Here is a 22,500-nt window from a genome sequence, read left to right as displayed (position 1 = left end):
ACAACAGCCTCTGCCACCCTCATAGTCACTTCTGTTTGGAGCCTGCAGGGAGAAACTGATTGAGGGGGCGGAGACACGGCACGCATCTTCCTAGCGTCTGTGGCGCGATTTCAAAATAAGAGCCGGCAGCGCGATCGGACCAAAAAATAAAAAATAAAAAATAATAAAAAAATGTATTATTATTATTTTTTATTTTTTTACATTTTTCAAAATTATTCGAGGGCCACAAATAGATGCCCCGCGGGCCACAAGTGGCCCGCGGGCCGCTATTTGAGTATGGGGGCCCTACTCACTTTCCCCATCCAGTTAACCCTTTAATGCACACTATTCCATCATGCTGTTCCATCATGCTATTCCATCATGCTGTTCCATCATGCTGTTCCACACCTGCGAGTATCTAGCACACTTTATTACCCCGCTCACTATCCCCGACCATTTAACCCAGGGATATCAAACTCATTTCAGTTCACCCCGCAAATAATTGCGAAAGCTTGCACATTTCTGTTACATATTGGAATCACATTGCTTGTCAAACATCTTGAGGTGGAAGGCAGCGGTATTGACTGTAAAAACACATTTGTTCTCAAGTAAAAAAATCTCAGACAACTGTTGTTATGTGGCAAATATTGTTATGGCAAATATTGTTATGAGCAAGAGATTTGCCTCTTATTTTTACATACGTAGGTTATGATGGTTTTTTTTTTCTTTTCCTTTTGTATTTTTGTTTGCTGTTAAGTCTGAGAGAAGGCAGTATCTTGTTGCTCCACTCCCTGCTCCCCCTCCTACTCCCACCCCCCCATCCCTCTCAGCACCACTCCTGGGCACCTTCCCAAAAGCTCCAACTTCAGTTTGGAAGGAAGTTTTTTTTGTAACAGTGTGCATGTAGGAGCTTGTTTACATAAATAAGTTTACATCGTCCCAGGCAAAAACACATTTATCATTCAGCTCCGGCACCCCTGTCTAAGGCGAAATGCCCTTTCCTCCTCCGAGGGAAGCTGTGTTTGCCCTGCTAGGCAGTCAGAAGTAGCGAACTGCAGGGCTGCATTCATAATGGCAGAAGATAACATGGCAACATGGGTGCCACGAGGGGGGGAAAGTTGGTGCAGATTCTAAGGGCCCAACAGCATTGACAGGGCCCCTGGAAGGATGCTGATAACATAATTTGTCATTTTGGGGGCCCAAAATTTGAATCTTTCATGGGGCCCAACATTTTTAGCAGCGCCCCTGCATGGCAACACATGACAATATACATTAGGCTCCCAGAGAGTCAAGGGCGTTCGATGCACCAATGTCACTTTGGCAGAATTACCAATCCAAACATGGCTGAACACTTCAGAACCACAATAAGATACCTTAGGAAATACTGAATACTGTCTGTTTTTGTATAGTTTGTATTATTTTTTTAATGCCATTCATTAGTATGTTTGCATGTAATCTGCCATGTACTGTATTTGTCACAGAATGTCCAACCTGTTTATTTTCATCAAATTAATTTGCTAAATCACCTATGATTCTAAACAGTGATTCTGGTCGTCTGTTTATTTTCAAACATAAACAAAATAATTTGTGTGTGGTTCTAACCAGTTCATTTCGAATCCTGATGTATAATCGATCGTCCGTGTGTCACCACCACCTCCTTCCCCAGCCATCCATGAGCAGTCGTGTGAGGAGTATAAGCACCTGGGGAAGACCTCGGACATGTACTGGATCGATCCAGACGGCAGCGGCCCACTGGAGCCATTTAAAGTCAACTGCGTAATGACAGGTGAGCAACACTACACTACCGCTCTCTGTAGTATCATATGATGGATGAGTAGCACTGTGGCAGTCGCTGAGGAGCTCTGCAGTCGCTGTCGTAACTCCACACCAGCAACTATGCCAGTGTCACAGGTGGGGTCATGGTATAAGTGGCTACGGTAGAGCTTCTCAACGGGGGTGGCACAGCCCCTCAGGGGGTGTTGAAGAGCTCTACGGGGGCGTTGAGAAGGATACAGCTGAGAGGGGGCAGTGCTTAGTTGACATTGGGGGACATTAGTCCATTTAATTGTTTAATACAAGGGGGGGGGGTGTTGTCAGTCTTATGATGATGTCAAGGGGTTGTTGGGAGGCTTGGGATGAGGCCAAGGGGGCGTTTCTTCAAAAAAGGTTGAGAACCACTGGGTTAGGGCATCAGACTTGTTGCCCAAAGGTTGCCGGTTCGGCTCCCGACCCGCCAGGTTGGTGGGGGGAGTAATCAACCAGTGCTCTCCCCCATTATCCTCCATGACTGAGGTACCTCCTTGAACATGGTACCGTCCCACCGCACTGTTCAAAATGGAAGCAGTTTGCCTCCTCATTCCACTTCTCCCGCTATACTAGCATATCAATTATTTTAACATCTGGGGGTTTGGTGGTTTATTAACAAGAAAACAAGAGAAGCTCATATGTTGTTTGCATAAAACAACAATTCAATAATGTCTTTCTTTTTGGAAATGTGTGTGTGTGTGTGTGTGTGTGTGCGTGCGTGCGTGCGTGCGTGCATGTGTTTGTGCGTGCATGCGTGCGTCCGTGTGTGCGTGCATATGTTCGTTCGTGCGCGCGTGTGTGTTCCTTCCACAGAGGATAAGGTGTGGACGACGGTGGCCAATGACCTGCCTGTTCAGAGCCCTGTGAGTCCGGAGCCGGAGGCGTCCACAGTGCTGCACCTCAACTACAGCATGTCCTCCGAACAGGTGCAGTAGGCTACTCCACACTGACACCCTGATGGCAAACAATGGAAAAAATGAGTTATCAATGTTAACATGAAATGCAATAGTAGAGCCAGTATAATAGTAGCCTGGGCGAAAAGCCGACTGTTGACTCCGTCAAACAGTCTGGAAAAAGCCAAGAGGAATCCGTCTCCGTGGAGGGTGGGAGATGGTCTGATATTACTCTGTCATTTCAATCCATTGGAGTTCCGAATTCAAATTAAAACCCATATTGTGCTTTGTTAGTATGAGTGTTACGATATAGCGTCGCAAAATCATACAAATAACAAGACAAACGTGTCAATGTAGTTACCTTAACCAATCAGTAACCAGACTTCGAGGGTGAGTTCTGCGTCACCACTCTCTATTGTTTGCTGATTGGCTAAACGTTGAGAGAACCGAGCTTGAGGCTTTTGCCAGACGATGTGCGGAGCCAAAATCTTTGGGTGGAGTACAGAGGATGGCGTTGCCAGGCTAGTATAATAGGGGCCTACTCATAAAATCTCTGATAGAACTAATAGGTGCGCTCTTTCCCAAAGCCACTATGATGGCAAACAATGAAAGAAATGACTTACCAATGTTGACACAAAATACAATAGTAGAACTAACTGAGATACTCCCCACAGCCATCAAGAAAGGAATAAGCTACAATGTTTTTTTAAAAAGTGCTCAACGCCAAACTGCTTTTACACGGTCTTCGGTGCGAGCGAACAGATCTGTACATATCTTGTAGAAAAGCTGCACTCTCGAGTGTAATTCATGTGTTTTATTTCAGTCGACGAGCAAGACAGACAGACGCTTTGGCCTAAGCCTTCTTCAGCCGCTAAAGGCTTACGCTGAAATGTCTGTCTGGAATTTAAAAAGTTACTTTTTTAGTTCAGGATGACTGAGATTGTGCTCAGTTACAACAAAGTCCTGACATTTATAGACTGAAAAAAGTTGCTATTTGGTTCCTGATGATTGACCGTGCGCTCAGTTTAAAGCACAGTCATGATATAAGAGCAGTGGTGGAATAATACCACAGAGGGCCCCAGGGTAAAACACTTACAGCGCCCCACCTTATGGCCTGCCAATGTCACAGGTGGGCCCCCATCACCAATACGGGAGGGCCTAGGGCCCCGGACCGCGAGGTTAATGCCCCAATCACCCCCCACTATAGTTCCGCCCCTGCGTGAGAGACAAATGGTGCTGACCTACTCTGATTAGCTTTGTATAATGATAATAAAGGCTTTCTAATCTATTCTATTCTATTCTGTTCTATTCTATTCTATTCTATTCTATTCTATTCTATTCTATTCTATTCTGTTCTGTTCTATTCTATTCTATTCTATTCTGTTCTATTCTATTCTGTTCTGTTCTATTCTATTGTATTCTATTCTAATTCATTCTGTTCTATTCTGTTTTATTGTATTGTATTTTATTGTATTGTATTGTATTCTATATTCTACATGGTGTTGAAGTGCTCTGCTCTGCTCTGTTCTGCTCTGCTCTGCTGTCTCTCTCCTCTCCTCCTCTCTCAAGTTAAATGCCATCACCAGCAGCGCAGAGCACTGTGAGCAGCATGTGGCCTACCACTGCCGCATGTCACGCCTGCTCCACTCTCCAGGTACCCAACGCCACAACTACAACCACGTTTGTGTGTGTGTGTGTGTGTGTGTGTGTGTGTGTGTGTGTGTGTGTGTGTGTGTGTGTGTGTGTGTGTGTGTGTGTGTGTGTGTGTGTGTGTGTGTGTGTGTGTGTGTGTGTGTGTGTGTGTGTGTGTGTCATACTAGCTACCCTCCACTGTGTGTGTGTGTGTGTGCGTTTGCATTTGTGTGTGTGTGTGTGTGTGTGTGTGTGTGTGTGTGTGTGTGTGTGTGTGTGTGTGTGTGTGTGTGTGTGTGTGTGTGTGTGTGTGTGTGTGTGTGTGTGTGTGTGTGTGTGTGTGTGTGTGTGTGTGTGTGCACGTGCCCATGTGTGTGTGTCTGTATACAGTAGGTATGCGCAAGAGTGTGTATTGTATGTCGGTGCGTGTGTGTAAGCTTCCCTCTTTGTCTGTCAGTAACGTTTATTTTGTGCATAAAGAAGTACACTACGATAGGATTGGATGTGTTTCATGTCATTTGTTTTTTGCTCCTGATTGGGAAAACTGCATTGCTATCATGCATGTATTAGCCTAAACCAGCACTTCTTTTTCGGCAATTGCTTCATATTGTACATATCTAACTACTATTGTATTATCTGAGTAGAAACTACTGCATTGTGAGTCCAGTCCAGTCTCATGACTTACGCTGTGTGAATACAAAGGGGCACGGCCTGAGGCCTGAGGGCTGAGGCAGGCAGGGCAGGGCAGGTAGTGTGGCTCACATCACATTCATCAAGTCAACACAACATCCAACAATACCCCCTGCCGACCAACAATACTCCCCTCTGTTTACCCTCAGAGAGAACAGGTGAGTGTGTGAGAGAGATAGGAAGAGAGAGAGAGAGAGAGAGGGAGAGAGAGAGAGAGAGAGAGAGAGAGAGAGAGAGAGAGAGAGAGAGAGAGAGAGGATGGACAAAGAGGGAGACGGAGAGGCAGAGGGAGGGAGGGAGGGAGAGAGAGAGAGAGACGGACGAACAGACAGAAACCGAGAGAGAAAGGGAGAGAAAGAGAGGGATAGAGAAAGGGAGAGAGAGAGAGAAGCTTATTAGCCTACGGGCTAAACACCCCACAATAGGTCATGGCATTGCATGGCAGGTGTTTTTCAATTAGGCTGAGAAATCTGACAGCTGGTATGTTGTAAATACCAGCCAGCCCATTTAAAATGGACACCTCTTTCCCCCACTGCCTGCCCCTGTCTGTCAGTCAGACTGCCCGCCTGTCTATCTGTCTGGCAGCATCAAGGGGTTTTACTTTTTTACTATGCCAGTCCTTTGTGATAGTGGTGGTGGTGGATGGGTATTATATTCCACTATTCTTGTGAAATTGTAGAGATATTGTTATTGTAAGATGTTGTAAGATATTCTGTTCTACTATTCCCCAATTCTCTGTAGTAGTGGTGTCCATATCGACCTCTGTGGTTTAGGGAAATCAGCTTCTGAGTTGCAATAGTGTATCAAATTGTGGGTTGATGGTCCACATACATAGGCAGTCTGGCATTTTGTGATATTGTAGAGATTTTATTATAAGATATTGTAAGATATTCTATTCTTCTATTCCTCAATTCTCTCTAGTGGTGGTGCCCATATCGACCACTGTGGTTTAGGGAAATGAGCTTGTGAGGAGAGATAGTGTGACAAATTGTGGGTTGATGGTCCACATACACAGGCAGGCATTTCGTTTTTTGTAGAAAGAAAATGATCAGTCGAATATCAAAGTCGTGACTGTAATGCAAGTACCTCTTTTCATATGTGATCTGAATCTATTTTTGGCCGAGTGACTCTTTGAAAATACAGTACATCCTAACTTCTGTTGTGTGACTTTTTTGATACACAGCGCTGTATTTGATAGAGATTATAGTCATTTGCTCAGTTGTTTCAATCATAAGCTGTGTGTGTGTATCTTATCTGATAAGTGGCAAATTATGTGGTACAGTAGAATAGGACATGCAGACACCATGAAAAAAATGTGCAAGATTTTTTATATATTGATTTTCTCACTCATAATGGAGCTAATATGAAGAATCTTTTGGAATTTTTCAAAAATCTCTTTTGATGTGGAAGTTATTTTACTGTCCACATATGTGGACACTGCGCATCAAAGGAGTGAAAAGTTATATAGGCCTATACTGTATTTCAAGTTCAAATTAAGCTGTTTTATTCATTTTTATGGTGTTTTATGCTATATAACAACACAATATAACACTTTAACACCATATATCACTGTAATTAACCAACAACAAAAACATATATATAAAAATAGCATTGTTTATATAGGCGGTCATAGAAAAATATGTGGGAAATTCTTATTGCATGCAAGAAGACAGCCAATGCTGGTGAACAAAAAGCTCAGTTTGATTCAGCATGTACTCTAGCTCAATCTTACATCATTTATGTTGTCCCTGTATAAAAGGTAATGTGAAATTTGCCTCCAGACACATGCGTTCTGTAGTCATTCATCAGCATTTTCAAGTATTTTCTGTAAAAAAAATAGTGTTAAATAGACCCCCTATTATAAATGTAAGTTAATTTACTTACTTTCCATGTTACCTTGTGTCATATTAACAACATTATATGAACACTTATGCATTATACATTACACTATTTAAGGAACAAAGATGAAACGAAGAGGAAAAAAACCTGTCAATTTAGCAATATTTACATACAGCAGCTATGGCAAGATTTGTGGGGAAACCTTGTTGCATGTGGAAAAAACCTTAAATTCTGATGAAGACACATCTGTATTTGATTCAGCATGGATTCTAGCTCAATCCTACATCATTTATGTTGTCCCTATATGAAAAGGTAATGTGAAATTTGCCTCCAGACGACATGCGTTCTGTAGTCATTCATCAGCATTTTCAAGTATTTTCTGTAAAAAATAGTGTTAAATAGACCCCCTATTATAAAATGTAAGTTAATTTACTTACTTTCCATGTTACCTTGTGTCATATTACAACATTATAGTATGACACTTATGCATTATACATTACACTATTTAAGGAACAAAGAATGAAACAAAGAGAAAAAAAACTGTCAATTTAGCAATATTTACATACACAGCTATGGCAAGATTTGTGGGGAAACCTTGTGTATGTGGAAAAAACCTTAAATTCTGATGAAGACACATCTGTATTTGATTCAGCATGGATTCTAGCTCAATCCTACATCATTTATGTTGTCCCTATATGAAAGGTAATATGAAATTTGCCTCCAGACACATGCGTTTTGTAGTCATTCATCAGCATGTTCAAGTATTTTCTGTGAAAAAATAGTGTTAAATAGACCTCCTATTATAAATGCAAGTTATTTTACTTACTTTCCATGTTACTATATGTAATATTACAACATTATATGACACTTACACATTATATATTACAGTATTTAACGAACAAAGATGAAAAAAGAGAAAAAAAACCTGTCAATTTAGCAATATTTACATACACAGCTATGGCAAGATTTGTGGGGAAACCTTGTTGCATGTGAAAAAAAACTTCAATTCTGATGAAGACAGATCTGTATTTGATTCAGCATGTATTCTAGCTCATTCCTACATCATTTGTGTCATTTTGTGGTGAAAGAAACCCGAAATATGCCTATAGACACGTGCGTGAAACACTAATTTTAGGTAGTTTTTCTTGAATTTATTAAATTAAAAGTGTTAAAATGTGTTAAATATGTTAAAAATAATTTATTTTCACACTATAATCATTATAAATGCTCATAACATTAAGTATTTGCCCAAAATGAGCAGAATATTCTCACGGTAATCATAAATAATATGTTTATCATTAGACTCCCTTGATGCGCAACGTCCACATACGTGGACAGTAGCTTTATATTGTATAAAAACCTACCTTTATTGTAAATTTGGATTTTAACAACATAGACTTCTCAAGTGAACTGTACTAAACATCATAATATTTTTTAAAACCTGAAATTGCCCTTTGGTGTGGTTGATTTTCAGATATAAACATGCTTGTTATGGTCATAATTCACATCGGTGGATTTCTTATATTGATGATGTCATCAAACACTTAATATTTAGTGCAAAAAGTTATAACTGCTGTTAAAGTATTGTAATGAACCTCATGGTACTTCCCATATACAATTTGGAAAAAAATAACCACTATTTACCTATCTAAAGTGGGGTTAGAATTACTGTCCACGTATGTGGACACCGTGCATGAAAGGGTTACGTCAACAGGAATATTTAGGGCTTGACAGGCCATCTGGTATAGCGGGTATGTACCGGTTAGTCAGTTCTTATGAGGGGGTAGCCCTTTAACCCAAAAGTGCTTCGATCCCATTTCTCCCCTAGTCCAGACCTGGGTGTATTATCATATGATATCAATTCATATGCCAGTGGTGATCAGCTCATCTGCCATACAAGAAGGCTACTGATGGAAAATGAATACCTCGTCATGCTGTGCCCTTTATGTGCTGGGCATGTTCATCACCAGCTGCTGTTGGGGGAATATAAATGCAGTCACAGCATACTGAACATGCTGTGAACATGGGACATGGTGCATGTTCTATAAATCACCTGTATATGCACATCATGTAATGTGTTTGGATGTGTTGGGACGGGTTTATATCCAGAGGAGTTATACTACATAAGACAACACACCTAAGCTACTGATGCAGTATACAGAGGAATACAGAGAACAAAACAAGTATGACAGTTGAAGAGAAAAGCTGGAGCACTCTGCAGAATAGTTTGTAAACATTGAAACACTAGTCGGGTGTTTGCACCAAATAAATGGTGAAAACTTTAAGCTGCAGTCTGCCCCAGCTTTCTCTCTTAATATTGATATTTGTCCCACTGTGATGAACCTGCACGCTGATGGATGATGCATACAACAGTTGAAAAGCACGACAGTGTTTCTGTAGCCTAGGTACAGGGAAGTGTTGATGAGTGAAAGTTGGCTTTATATAGAAAGAGAATTAATTATTTCTATGCTATGATTATGCCCTTGATAGAGCTCGTCATTCATCATAATTTGATATATAAAACTCATTGTCTAAACCTTCAAATTGTGCTGGGAATTCCGGGAAACTCTAATCACGATAAAAAAAAAATATTCACGATTAAAAAATTAATTCATCCAATTGCGATTAACACGTTAATATTAAGAGCCCTAAATGTAATGTAATGTATTGTGCTTTTTTCCATGTGTGTGATTGACAGAAGGGACCCCGTTCACCTGGTGGATTGGAAAGGGCAACGAGAAGCACACGTACTGGGGAGGCTCTGGGCCGGGCGTCCAGAAATGTGCCTGCGGGATAGAGCGAAACTGCTCAGACCCCAGCCACTACTGCAACTGTGACGCAGACCAGAGGCAATGGTGAGGACCCAGTCTCCTACAATACAATACAATACAAATACATCTTTTCATACATCTTTTCTTTGATCTGTCTTTCATGATGTGATCCTTACTGCATCTGTCTCATTGCTGAGACAGTGCAAATGATAAAGATTGTGCATAAATGGTGTAATGTCAATTATTTGTACAACCCCTGGCAAAAAGTATGGAATCACCTGTCGTGGAGGATGTTCATTGAGTTGTTTCAATTTATAAAAAATAGAAGGATGAATGATACGACACAAACCTCAAGTCATTTTCAAAGGGGAACTGTCTGGCTTTAAGAAACACCAAAAGAAATCAAGAAAAAAAATTTAAGTTAGTAAGTAAGTGTTACTTTTTTAAAGCATGCATAGAGAAAAAAATATGGAATCACTCAACTCGGAGGAACAAAATATGGAATCATGAAAAATAAACAGACAAAAGAACGCTTCAAGACTTTTTTGCACCACCTCTGGGCTTCTTAACAACCCACAGCCTCTGAGGAATGGCATTAATGGATGAAAAACAGTACCCTTCATCAATTTTACTCACTCTTTCTCTGATTGCAGTTACCACATTGGCTTTACAGGTTGGAGCCTTGTCATGGACCATTTTCTTAAACGTCTACCTCAGATTTTCATTTGGTTGAGGTCCAGACTGTTTGTAAGCTGACGATATGTTTTTCTTCAATGGATGACATCACTGATTATACAGTATGACAAGTTAAGATCCATTAACATCCCAAGAAAAGATTTCATCTCTTCAATTGATTGGATAAGAAAAGTGTCCAAAACAACAACGTTAACTTGTGCATTTATTGAAAATGTAATGCAGTCATGTTCCCCCCAGTGCCTTCACCTGACATGCAGCCCCATAGGCTATTGTCAATGACAGTGGACATTTGTACGTTTTCATTAGTCAGTCATCCTATTTTCATTTTTCATCAACAACATGTAATAAGTGCACCAGACAACACTTCCAGCATCAAATTATTCATAGAGGATTCACAATTAATCAATTAATTAGACTTCCATCCAGTCAAACTGTCTGAATGCTTTTTTTGGGCCATTGCATTGTTGTTTTTCCAATTTGGGTGCATGTGTAAGTTCAGATATCCGTGAATGTCTCTGTATGTAAAGCCCATTTGCTTTAGGTGATTGGAGATGGTTGCCAATGCCTTTTCAAGAAATACCCAAGTTTATATTGAACTTTTTGACAATTTTCTGGTCCAATCAGTTGAAAGGATGCTTCGGAATGATGAAATAATTTCTCGAAATGGTAATGTACCTGTCCATTGGCAAAACCTGTGAATACATTCTTTAAAGATAAAAACATAAGGTCAAGTGTCATGGCCTACAAAAAGCCTTGAACTCAAATCCAAGACGATATCTGTGGTGGAAATTTGAAAAACATGGTCAATGGCAAGGCTCCAATCCGTTAAGATGATCTGGCACTGTAATCAGAGATAAAATGGAGCAAAAATGATGAAGGGAATGTTTTTTCCTCGTAAATGCCATGACTCAGAGACTGTAAGTTGTTCTAAAATCCAAAAGTGGTTCAAAAAAGCTTTTGGAGTGCTTTTTTGTTTGTTTGTTTTTCATGATTCCATATTTTTTTCCTCAGAGTTGAGTGATTCCATATTTTTTTCTCTGTGCATGATCTAAAAAAGTAACCATTACTTACTAACACAAATGTTTTTTGTGATTTCTTTTGGTGTTTCTTAAAGCCAGACAGTTGCACTTTGAAATGACTTGAGGTTTGTGTCGCATCTTTCATCCTTCTATTTTTTATAAAATAAAACGACTCAATGAACATCCTCCACGACAGGTGATTCCATACTTTTTGCCAGGGGTTGTATGTTTTTTTTTTTTCATTTAAAAAATAACACATAAACAATGCTCTGTCATTTCACTATTGTTACAAAAGAATATACACTTTTTAAACCAAATATATCCTTCGTATTTGGAGAGCAGGTACATTTTTTAACACCCACTGACAATCATTACTTATGTACACTTTCTTTTGCGTGGTCCACAGGAGAGAAGATTCCGGAATCCTCATGTACAAGGATCACTTACCAGTCACTCAGGTGATCGTCGGAGACGTCCACAGGTCTGGCTCGGAGGCCAGGCTCACCATCGGGCCTCTGCGTTGCCAAGGAGACAGTAAGTGTTATCTTCCACACACCGCGCTCTTCTGTCTTGTTGGTGCGTCTCTGAAGTAGGAAGTTCGCACTCGTTTTTTTCTTCTTTCTTTTTCTTTTCTTTTTATTCATACTTGTACATCACAGGGTCAGACAGACTTTTCAGCAACGTCTTTCTGACCCTGTGATGTATCAATAAAAAGAAAAGAAAAAGAAAGAAGACAGTAAGTGTTAAAAAGTTTGCTCAATGTTTTTTTGCACAGTGTCTGTAGCAAAGAAAGACTTCAATACAACCTAGACTCTAGAGATTTTCTTTTCAGCGTGTCACTGAAAAGTTGTTTTGAAAGATTGAAGGACTAATTCTGCATTTCTTTTCTTCCAACAATATATCACATCATTCAGTTTCTTCCTGCCTCATTTAGACATCATAGATGCCTTTTCAGTAGTGCATTTAAACCAATAATTTAAGAAGTAGTTTATTCTTAAGTGCTGCCTGTCAGACTGAAAAGGTCTTATTTTCAAATCATAAATGAGCAAAATACACAAAGGGAGTTTAAAAAGTCTACATCAAAACAGACGTTTTGAGTGGCAGATACAATTTTCCTGCAGAAATCAGTTTCAATTTCAAACAGCAATCATTCCATTTTTGATCAAATGAGAGAAACCAATTTCATGACTATGACAGACAGAGAGTAATTAATAAAAAACAAGTCAGTCTTATCAAAGTCAGCCGGAAAAAAAAAACCATTCACGGTGTTGACTGCAGTGTTGCCAGATGAGACTGATGATTTCCAGCCCAAAAAATGCTCAAAACCCGCCTGGAAGCACTAAATCCTGCCCAATTTGAACTAAATTCTATTGATTTCTATGGCCATAAATCTGCAGGAAAAACCCACCCATATGCCCTTTTTAGCCTTTTTTATACCCGCAGCTGGTCACCTTAAACATCCAAAGAAGCCCAATCTGGCAGCACTGGTTGACTGTTTTTGATTTTGTTTGAATGTACCTGACAGGTAACTATTGGAACGCTGCTTCCTTCAACACGCCGGCCTCCTACCTGCACTTCCCCACCCTCAGAGCAATAATTCCATTTTTGATCAAATGAGACAAACCAACTTCATGACCATGACAGACAGAGAAATGAAAAAAGGTCGCACCATGCATAGGTGTCTTCATTACTCAGACGCGTCTATGTAATAAAGAAACCTATGCATGGTGTGACCTTTTTTCATTTTTCAGTTTTACAATATTTTGGTCAGCACCCTTAAAAGGAAGAAAGAAAAATACTGTTGGGTGACGCCTGCTCCAACCCTTATGAACTTCATGACAGACAGAGAGCAATTAGCAAAAACAAGTCAGCCATATAGTCAGCCGGAAAAAAACACATTCACGTTGTTGATTGTATGATTGTGTTTGAAATGTACCTGACAGGTAACTATTGGAACGCTGCTTCCTTCAACACGCCGGCCTCCTACCTGCACTTCCCCACCTTCCGAGGGGAGACGAGTGCCGACATCTCCTTCTACTTCAAGACCTCCTCCAGCTACGGGGTCTTCCTGGAGAACCTGGGCAACACAGACTTCATACGCATCGAACTCAAATGTAAACATGACATTGCATTATATTGCATTACATTGCATTACACTAAATTACACTTACTGACTTCATACTCATCGAGCTCAAATGTAAACGTTACATTACATTAGAAAACTTAGAACTGCCCCAACAGTATCTTGTTAAAACAGCTTTATTCTCATACAGACTATCTACAACACAATATAGTTTTTTTCTTCTCTTTTCTCTATTCTTTAGCACATTGAATGACATTTATGTATGATAATGTGCTATATAAATATTTTTGATTGATTTGGTTGATTACATTACATAACACTTAACTTCATACGCATCAAGCTCAAATGTAAACTATGGCTGACACAAGTTCTGTAATACCTCACTGAAAAGAGGGGTGTGTATCTAGCTGAAATGTAAACACTGTAGCATTGCGGCACTGCCTCTTCTGTAATATAACAAAAAAACACACAACTTGCACAGTGCACAACTTGCATCAGCCGCATCTTTTTATTGGAACATAAAAGAAGGCCCACGCAAAACAAAAAAACCTGGGCAACATGGACTTCATACTCATCGAGCTCAAATGTAAACACTGGCATTGCCCACACTTTGCCTTGCTATGGCTGACATTAATTCTGTAATACCTAACAAAAAAGAGAGGCGCACCTTGCATCAGCTGTGTCTTTTTATAGGCACCCTGAAGAAGGCCCATGCCGAAACACATCTGGGTAATAGGCAATAAAAAGGCACAGTTGATGCAAGGTGCGCCCCTTTTTTTTGTTATATCTCAGCTTATCTTCTGGGCCAGCACCGTAATAACATTTAATGAACAATGAGTGAAGCTACAGCTCCCAGCTACACTAATTCTGTTCTTTTGCTAATTCTCTTCAGAGGGAAGATACCGCACACCATTGTCCAATGCTGAATTTATTCAAACAAACGTTTCGCCAGTGCCGAAACATTGTTTGTTTAAATAAATTCAGCATTGGACAAGAGTGTGCGGTATCTTCCCTCTGAAGTGAGCAAGTATCCACCACCTGCACCTCTGGTGTGCGTTGGCTTGCTGCTCCAAAAGCCTTTGCTAATTCTGCCGCTGCGTTTGTTCTTTGGCTGTGCTAATTCGTCTACTGTGTTGTTATCCTGTGACTGTGCTGTTGGTGCTGTCGTCAGTGGAGTGGCTTGTTGCTATTGTTGTTGTTATTATCAGGGCTGGACTGGCCATATGACATACATGGCCATTTGCCCGGTAGACTGTTGATGATTTTGGCCTGGCCTTCCTCTTTACATATTGGAGTCAGTCCTGATGCTGCTGCAGCAAACCTCTCCGAGTCAGAGGTTAGATGACTAAAAACAACATATTAGATGACTTAAAGGGACACTGTGTGAGATTTTTAGTTGTTTATTTCCAGAATTCATGCTGCCCATTCACTAATTTTACCTTTTTCATGAATACTTACCACCAGCATCAAATTCAAAGTTGTCATTATGACTGGAACAATTGCACTTTTCATACATGAAAAGGGGGATCTTCTCCATGGTCCGCCATTTTGAATTTCCAAAAATAGCCATTTTTAGCTGCAAAAATGACTGTACTTGGACCATACTAGAAAATATTTGTTCAATACTTAGTAAACTTTCATGTAAAGATCAAATTTGCCAATAGGCAGCCCAGTTTCAATGAGCAGCATACGTAGTTGCAGTACCTTTTTTGACCATTTCCTGCACAGTGTCCCTTTAAAACGTCACTTGCTTCATTGTCTCTCTCAATGCCTGGTGGACCGGTCCTGGCTGAAAATGCTTCATTTTTTATCCCTGTCCAGCCCTGGTTATTATGGAGAGCAGGTTCAGCTGACTGCTTACAATAATGAAGTCATTCTTTCAGTGCCTGTGCAGTGGGCGCAAATCGTGCCTCTCTCGTGAGGGTCTATATTGGAAATGGGAGGAAAATCAATCCCATTGATAGATTTTAATCAGTCCTAAATTTCAAAATTGATTGAGAGTTGGATGAGCTCCAACATTTCAGTTCACAGTTGAATGACTGATGTGTTCTTCAAATCATAGTCTGATATTAAAGCTGTATTTGTCCCAGGGACTTTCTATATGAGTATGCAGAGTGTTACATATTCATATATACAGTAGCCTACATACGTGTTCATAGATTAACATAGCACAGTTTTTATTAGCATATTAATCTACAGAGAAATTAACATATCCATCTGGAGGGCATGGCCGTAGCCAGGAATTTGAAATAAGGGAGGTCCATATTGCACGCGCAGCGCGCCACACATTTTTCAAAGGTTCACTCTGTAGGATGTTGCCCGGAGTATCTATTGTAACTATGTTGCTCATTGAAACTATGCTGTCTTTTGCCAATTTTGGTCTTTTCATGAATATTTGCTAAATAATGAACTAATATTTACTAGTATGACCACAGTTTACAGTATGTTTTGCAGCTGAAAAGATTTTTGGAAATGAAAATGGCGGACAATGGAGAAGATCCCGTTTTTCATGTATGAAAAATATTATTTTCTCTAAAAACAAGGGAGGTCCGGACCTCCCTTACCTCATACGTGGCTACGGCCATGCTGGAGGGGTATTACCATATCCATCTGGGGGAGACGATGGGGATATCATGTGTCATACACAGAGGAGTGATCTGCTACAGTGCTCATAGCACTGGACATTCCTAAAATTAAAGCCCAATGTTTTACAAAGTAGGACAGAGTGACAAGATGGGCAAAGTACAATGTGCTGATTATAGATATGAGAGTAGCAGAGATGTATAAGTAGAAGTAGAAGTCATGTTTTGTATGTAATTACAACACTAGTCACTTGATATTACTTAGTTGTATCCATGTAGTACCATACTACTAGTGCTGTAATGACACCTGTAACAACACTTCTACTTTATACACCTCTGCAGAGTAGTGTAGCCTACATTGATCTTAAAGATGTTTTCTTTACACAGTGTAAGTTTACTCTCAATTTAATCATTATCAGAATCGCACCTAGTAGTGTGACAAATAACAGGAGAATACATATCTGTGGTATTGTTGTCCTTACCAATACACAGGAAGGTCCAATTCCATCAGACATGACTGCTAGCACTATGAGCTGCATATCTGGCATAAAATCTATGGCGAATATCAAAAGATAATCTTGGCAGCTGCAACGCATGTTTTTGCTCACACATTCCTGCTGAGTGACTGTCCCCTTCTCTCTCTGCCTCTCTCTCTCTCTCTGCCTCTCTCTGCCTCTCTCTCTCTCTCTCTCTCTCTCTCTCTCTCTGCCTCTTTCTCTCTCTCTCTCTCTCTTCCCCTCTCGCCTTTCCCCCTCTTTTCACCTCCCTCCTTTCCTCTTGTTCTCCCTTCAATCTCTCTCATCTTTTCTCTATCCCTTCTCCCTCTCTCTCTCCATCTGTCTCCACCTCTCTCCCTCTTCTCTCTCTCTCTCTCTCTCTCTCTCTCTCTCTCTCTCTCTCTCTCTCTCTCTCTCTCTCTCTCTCTCTCTCTCTCCCCCCTTCCCCTATCCCTCCCTCCCTCTGCCTGCTCCTCCCCACAGCACCCACCACCGTCTCCTTCTCCTTCGACGTGGGTAACGGCCCTGTTGAGCTGATGGTCCAGTCCTCGGCGCCGCTGAACGACGACCACTGGCACCGGGTGGAGGTGGAGCGCAACGTCAAGGAGGCCACGCTGCAGCTGGACGGGCGGCACAGGGAGGCGCGGCCGGCACCGCCACAGGGGCACACACGCCTGCAGCTCTACAGCCAGCTCTTCGTCGGTGAGTAGAGGGGAGATACTGCCGCCTGATTATCAGTGTTTATCATCGACTTTCAGAAGGTGTTGCGTCACTTGGAGGGTGTAGGCCAGAGTTGTATAAAGTAGAAAGTAGAAGTAGTCTTGGAAATATAATTACAGTGGTGTGATATTACGTGGCTTCACCTTTGTAATATCGTACTACTAGTGTTGTAATTACCTCTGTAAGAGTATTTCTACTTCTATGTTATACAGCTCTGACGTAGCCTGACTAGAGATACTGTGGATTCAGTAGCGGTTCTAGACTAGCTTTTATCAACGGGGACTCCCCAGGGGGTGTTAGGGAGCCTTTGGGGGGTGTTGAGAAGGACACAATGAAGTGGGGCCGGTGCTTAGTTGCAAATGGGGGGAGGATAGAGTATGTTTTTTAATACTAAGGGGGGCAAGCTTATGATGAGGTCAAGGGGGCATTTGTTCAGAAAAAGTTGAGAACCACTTCTCTAGCCCAACATTGCAGTGTGTTGGGCAATGTGCTTTTGGGGGAAGTGCAAAACAAGTCAGTAGCTTATTTTATGTTTTTATTTTTATTTTATATTGACATTGTCATTGATTTCCACACTACTGCTACTGCTGCTGTCAGTCACATTTTGGAAGACTCTCTAATAGCCTACAATAGGCCTATGCACATGCAGTCTGATACTGTGCGATAGTCTGCAATGCCTGACGTATGTCTGTCATTTTGACACATGCTGAATTGTTTTCAATCAAAATTCCTTAATAGTTTTTTTCAGCTAGCCTTTTAACAAGCAAGCAAACAAGCCAATCAATGAAGGTCTAACTACAAAAGCATAACCTTCTTGATGGAAGTAATAAAGGCCGTGTGGATATCTACTGGTTCTTTGGGGCCACCTTGTGGTGTTGTTGTGCAATTGCAGAATTTTCAAGACGTTTCAAGACGCTGTTTTATTGTCATGATATGACCATGAATTTAATTCATGAGCAATGAAAAGTGCTGTGCTAGAAAAGAAAGAAAAAGCAAATGAACAATTAACAAATAAAGTTAGTGAGCCATTTCTTTGTCTCTGTAGTCACAAAGTTCTCCTCTTCATTGTCAGAGCTCTGCAATCTAACAACACTGTTTGCGTTGAGTTTGCCCTGATGAAGATGGGTCTGCAGTAGAAATGAGGGTTTATCCATTAAAATAAAGTGTTTTAAATGTTTTTCACCAAAATCAGAATGCCTCTGATCCTTTCACACCACCACTTTCAGTAAATAGCCTACTGTTTGGGCCTTCACATTTGGTGGATGGTCAGTAGCTAAGCACAGAACTGTTTTTGAATTTTGTGTGATGTCTCGTGTATGTCAGGTGCATCGGGTGGCCAGAGGGGCTTCCTGGGATGCATTCGCGCCCTGAAGATGAACGGCGTGACCCTTGACCTTGAGGAGAGGGCGAGGGTCACCCCCGGGGTGAAGCCCGGCTGCTCAGGCCACTGCAGTAGCTACGGCATGCACTGCCAGAACGGCGGCAAGTGTGTGGAGAAGTACAACGGCTATTCATGTGACTGCTCCTTGACCGCCTTCGATGGCCCTTTTTGCACGGAAGGTAAAATTATTATACTGTGTTGAATAAACTAATTCATAATATAAGATACTGTCCAGAGACCTTGCAATTCCACTTTCTATTATTTATTTTTATTTCTTTCTGTTTTTACCTTTTAGATATAAATAAGTACTATTGGTCAGTATCCATGAGAATAAAATGTATTATAAATTAACACCAACTTTAATGATTGAATCTATTTATTAGAACAAAGTTATTTAAAATATATATATTTTTTCAATAACAATACAGGTGGAGATTTATAGATTTTAGATTTTGTTTTTTGTCGGACAGCGACAATAAGGTCATACTGTGGTCAATGTAATTCTTCAGAATGTAGCATTGACACACTGTATAGCATGCACTTGGTATTGCTTATACTTTCACCACTAGTTATTTTGCACCTCAGCAATGCACTACCTGATAACACAGATCACCTACTCTTGGAATACACTGTCTCTTCTATGTAACCATCCAGAGTTTAATTAGATCCACCAATGGTAGGCCTATATAAACTGCACATACCGTAGCCTACTGTATATAAACATCATTCTGACCAGCCTTCCCCATTCTAACCTCTCCATGTCCTCTCCTATATGTGGGTGTTTCGACAATCCACGTTTGAGTTAGATCCACCAAAGGCTTATGGTGTATAGAGGGTTTCCTGGAGAAAAAAAACATATACACACTTTAAGTGCTTGTGATGTAGGCATTTATTAAAATACAAGTGTTTTTCAAAGTTTAATAGATGTTTCGTCAACACTCTCAAACTGACTACGGAGGTCTATGCTATGAGACCTGAAATAGTCACAGAACGTGAGGGCAGCTTTTGAACTTGAAAGCACAACATTTACAAAAGAATCATGTATGATTCACATTGTCAAGCAGTGCTTGGACCAGAATGGATGTCCATTTCAGAACAGTTCGACAAAACCATAATGCAATGTAAGGTTGGAATAGAATGTAAGTTCCAACCAAAGTGTAGGTGCCAACTTCACATTTTTGGGACACAGTGTATGTAACCAGCCTCTCCCGTTCTGACCTCCTCTCTCCTCTGCATTCACTCTCTCCTCTCCCTTTCTTCCCAGACGTGGGCGGCTACTTTGAGATGGACACCGTGGTGCGGTATGACCTGATGTCGGACTCGTCTGCCTCGTCCCTGCGTGACGTGAAGAGCGTGGCGGCGGCAACCCCGCTGCCGACGGAGGCCAACCTGACACAGGAGGAGCTGTCCTTCAGCTTCAGCACCTCCAACACGCCCAGCGTCCTCATCTACGTCAGCTCCAGGACACAGGACTACCTGGCAGTCGTCATGCGGCACAACGGTGAGGGAGACAGAGAGAGAGAGAGACAGAGAGAGAGAGTGTGTGTGTGTGTGTGTACATGTACATGCATGTGTGTATGCCTGTGGTATATCTCTGTTTTATTCCTCTTTGCCCCTCGTCTCTCAGCCACCCTCCAGTTCATGTGTATGCCAGTTGTTTGTCTCTATTGCCTGTGGTTTGACTCCTCTTTGCCCCTCCTCGTCTCCCAGGCACCCTCCAGATCCGCTACAACCTGGGCGGCCTGCGGGAGCCCTTCACCATCAGCCTGGACCACCGCAACATGGCCAACGGACAGCCCCACAGCGTCAACATCTCCAGGAGGAACAGGCTCATACAACTACAGGTCAGGGGTGGCAGCTTCGTACAGTAGAATGAAGTCCAGTTGAAGTGCTAACTGGAACTAGTACAGGGGCAATGAGAAGAATACGTCTGCACTCCTCCGTTGGCGACCCTAGCGTGCAGTACCACCCGGAGAAGTTGCGAGTGAAGTCTCTCGTTATATCTAGAATCTCTCTGGTGGCAGTGTCATGTTCATTTGTTCCACAAGGTTTAAGAATACCACCAGGGGGCAATACACAATCACTTTTGAAAAAAAACCACAACCTGCTGACAATTCCAGCCAATTGACCGTGGCCAATAATATTTGTTTTGTACAGTAACCATGCAAAGACTAAAATGCCTATTGTTTTTTATACTAACTAGGTTTCCTTACTTTTCTAACAGCTGGACCACTATCCTTCTGTTACCTACACATTGCCAGATGCTTCAGACACGGAGTTCAACCTTGTGAAGACCATTTTCCTCGGGAAGGTCTTTGGTAAGATCGCATTTTGTCTTCAAACAATAGTTATATGTACAATCACATGCAATCTATCATTACGGAAATCCTTTCAGGGATTTCAATTAAATCAAACTCATTAATAACTAGAAATCTGAAGCTGCATCATGACTGATTTAAAAATCACACAAAGGACTTATAGGACAGTCATGGGTAAGCGGTTAGGGCGTCAGACTTGTAGCTTATAGGTTGCCGGTCCGACTCCTGACCCACCAGTGTTCACTTGTGTGCTGTGGAGTGCTGTGTCACAATGACAATGGGAGTTTGAGTTTCCCAGTTGGGCTTTCACTTCCTCTTCACTTCAAGCTATCTTAATACAGTAAAATCCATCTTTGGAAAACCTCATTCCACTGATGTCCAGCTATCCAGATCTTGTATATTCTTAGACGTTCTTAGTCATAAGGATGTAGCACTAGGCTCCCAATCCTAACTCCAGCGTCCTGGTTTTACTGTAGCCACAGCAGAAATGTGAGGAACAGCATGCCACAACACCCACAGACACATAAAGGGCTAGCTAAAACATAATTGAGCATCACACACACACAAACATAAACACACAAGCACACGCACACACACACACATTCACACAAACACATGGACAGACACACACAGACGCATGCACACACACATGCATGCACACAAACACCCACCCACGCACGCATGCTCAGACAGATACACACAAGCACACACACACACACACACACACACACACACACACACACACACACACACACACACACACACACACACACACTGAGACACCGCCAAGCCTACAGGAAGATACACACAGCAGGAGAGAGAGAGAGAGAGAGCGAGAGAGAGAGAGAGAGAGAGAGAGAGAGAGAGAGAGAGAGAGAGAGAGAGAGAGAGAGAGAGAGAGAGAGAGAGAAAGCTGCAGGCAGGCTGTATGCAAGACAAGTGCAGGCTGCAAGTGTTGACACAAACAGGCTGGCATCTCACAGGTTGCGCGACGTGTGGGGAGCAGCACATGAGGAGAGAGGAGAGATTGCCACGCAGGTATTTCTGGAGGCAGGCACGCACGCACACACACAAGCATGCACGCATACACACACACACACACGCACGCATGCACACACACACGTACGCACACACACACAGACACACGCATGCATACTCTTTGCGTGCACACACACGCAACCACACACACACACGCGCGCGCAGGGAGAGAGAGAGAAGAACAGAGAAGCTGACAGGCAGGCAGTGAGACAGGCAGAATTGGTGCAAGGCACAAAGTGGCACAGCTCAGGCAGAAGAAAAACACTGCCGCTCGCTCAAGACAAGAGACTTCACTTTCCTACAGCAGCATCCCCTTGCAGGTATTCACACCACATTGATGTGTCTGGAGTAGTCAAGGCTAATAGTAGTACTTTTGTTTTCACTTATGAAGTAGTAGTACTTTTGTTTTCACCATAATCACTTATTATGGTTTCATAACATTGAGGCTTCGCAATGCACTTGTTGATTACTTCCTGTGCACTTTTGTATTTGTCATGCAGTTTTTGCATGACAGCTGTTTTTTTTGTATCTTTTGTTGGTATATTTTTCCTCTGTG

General features: G+C 41.7%; 1 protein-coding gene across 1 annotated transcript in view; it reads left to right on the top strand.

The window, feature by feature from the left end:
- cntnap2b (contactin associated protein 2b) overlaps window positions 1-22,500 on the top strand; it is a 64,301-nt gene that overhangs the window by 35,300 nt on the left and 6,501 nt on the right. Inside the window, exons 13-23 of the mRNA XM_063219925.1 lie at window positions 1,646-1,765; window positions 2,599-2,711; window positions 4,248-4,332; window positions 9,538-9,694; window positions 11,732-11,859; window positions 13,269-13,439; window positions 16,971-17,189; window positions 18,531-18,767; window positions 19,853-20,089; window positions 20,299-20,432; window positions 20,813-20,906. Of these exons, the coding sequence (XP_063075995.1) occupies window positions 1,646-1,765; window positions 2,599-2,711; window positions 4,248-4,332; window positions 9,538-9,694; window positions 11,732-11,859; window positions 13,269-13,439; window positions 16,971-17,189; window positions 18,531-18,767; window positions 19,853-20,089; window positions 20,299-20,432; window positions 20,813-20,906 (1,695 nt within the window). The remainder of the gene's footprint in view (window positions 1-1,645; window positions 1,766-2,598; window positions 2,712-4,247; window positions 4,333-9,537; window positions 9,695-11,731; window positions 11,860-13,268; window positions 13,440-16,970; window positions 17,190-18,530; window positions 18,768-19,852; window positions 20,090-20,298; window positions 20,433-20,812; window positions 20,907-22,500) is intronic.

Source organism: Engraulis encrasicolus, chromosome 16, assembly GCF_034702125.1.
Source record: "Engraulis encrasicolus isolate BLACKSEA-1 chromosome 16, IST_EnEncr_1.0, whole genome shotgun sequence".
Classification (NCBI taxonomy): Eukaryota; Metazoa; Chordata; class Actinopteri; order Clupeiformes; family Engraulidae; genus Engraulis; species Engraulis encrasicolus.
Note: the sequence above shows the minus strand (reverse complement) of the source record. Positions and strands in the feature narration are given on the sequence as shown.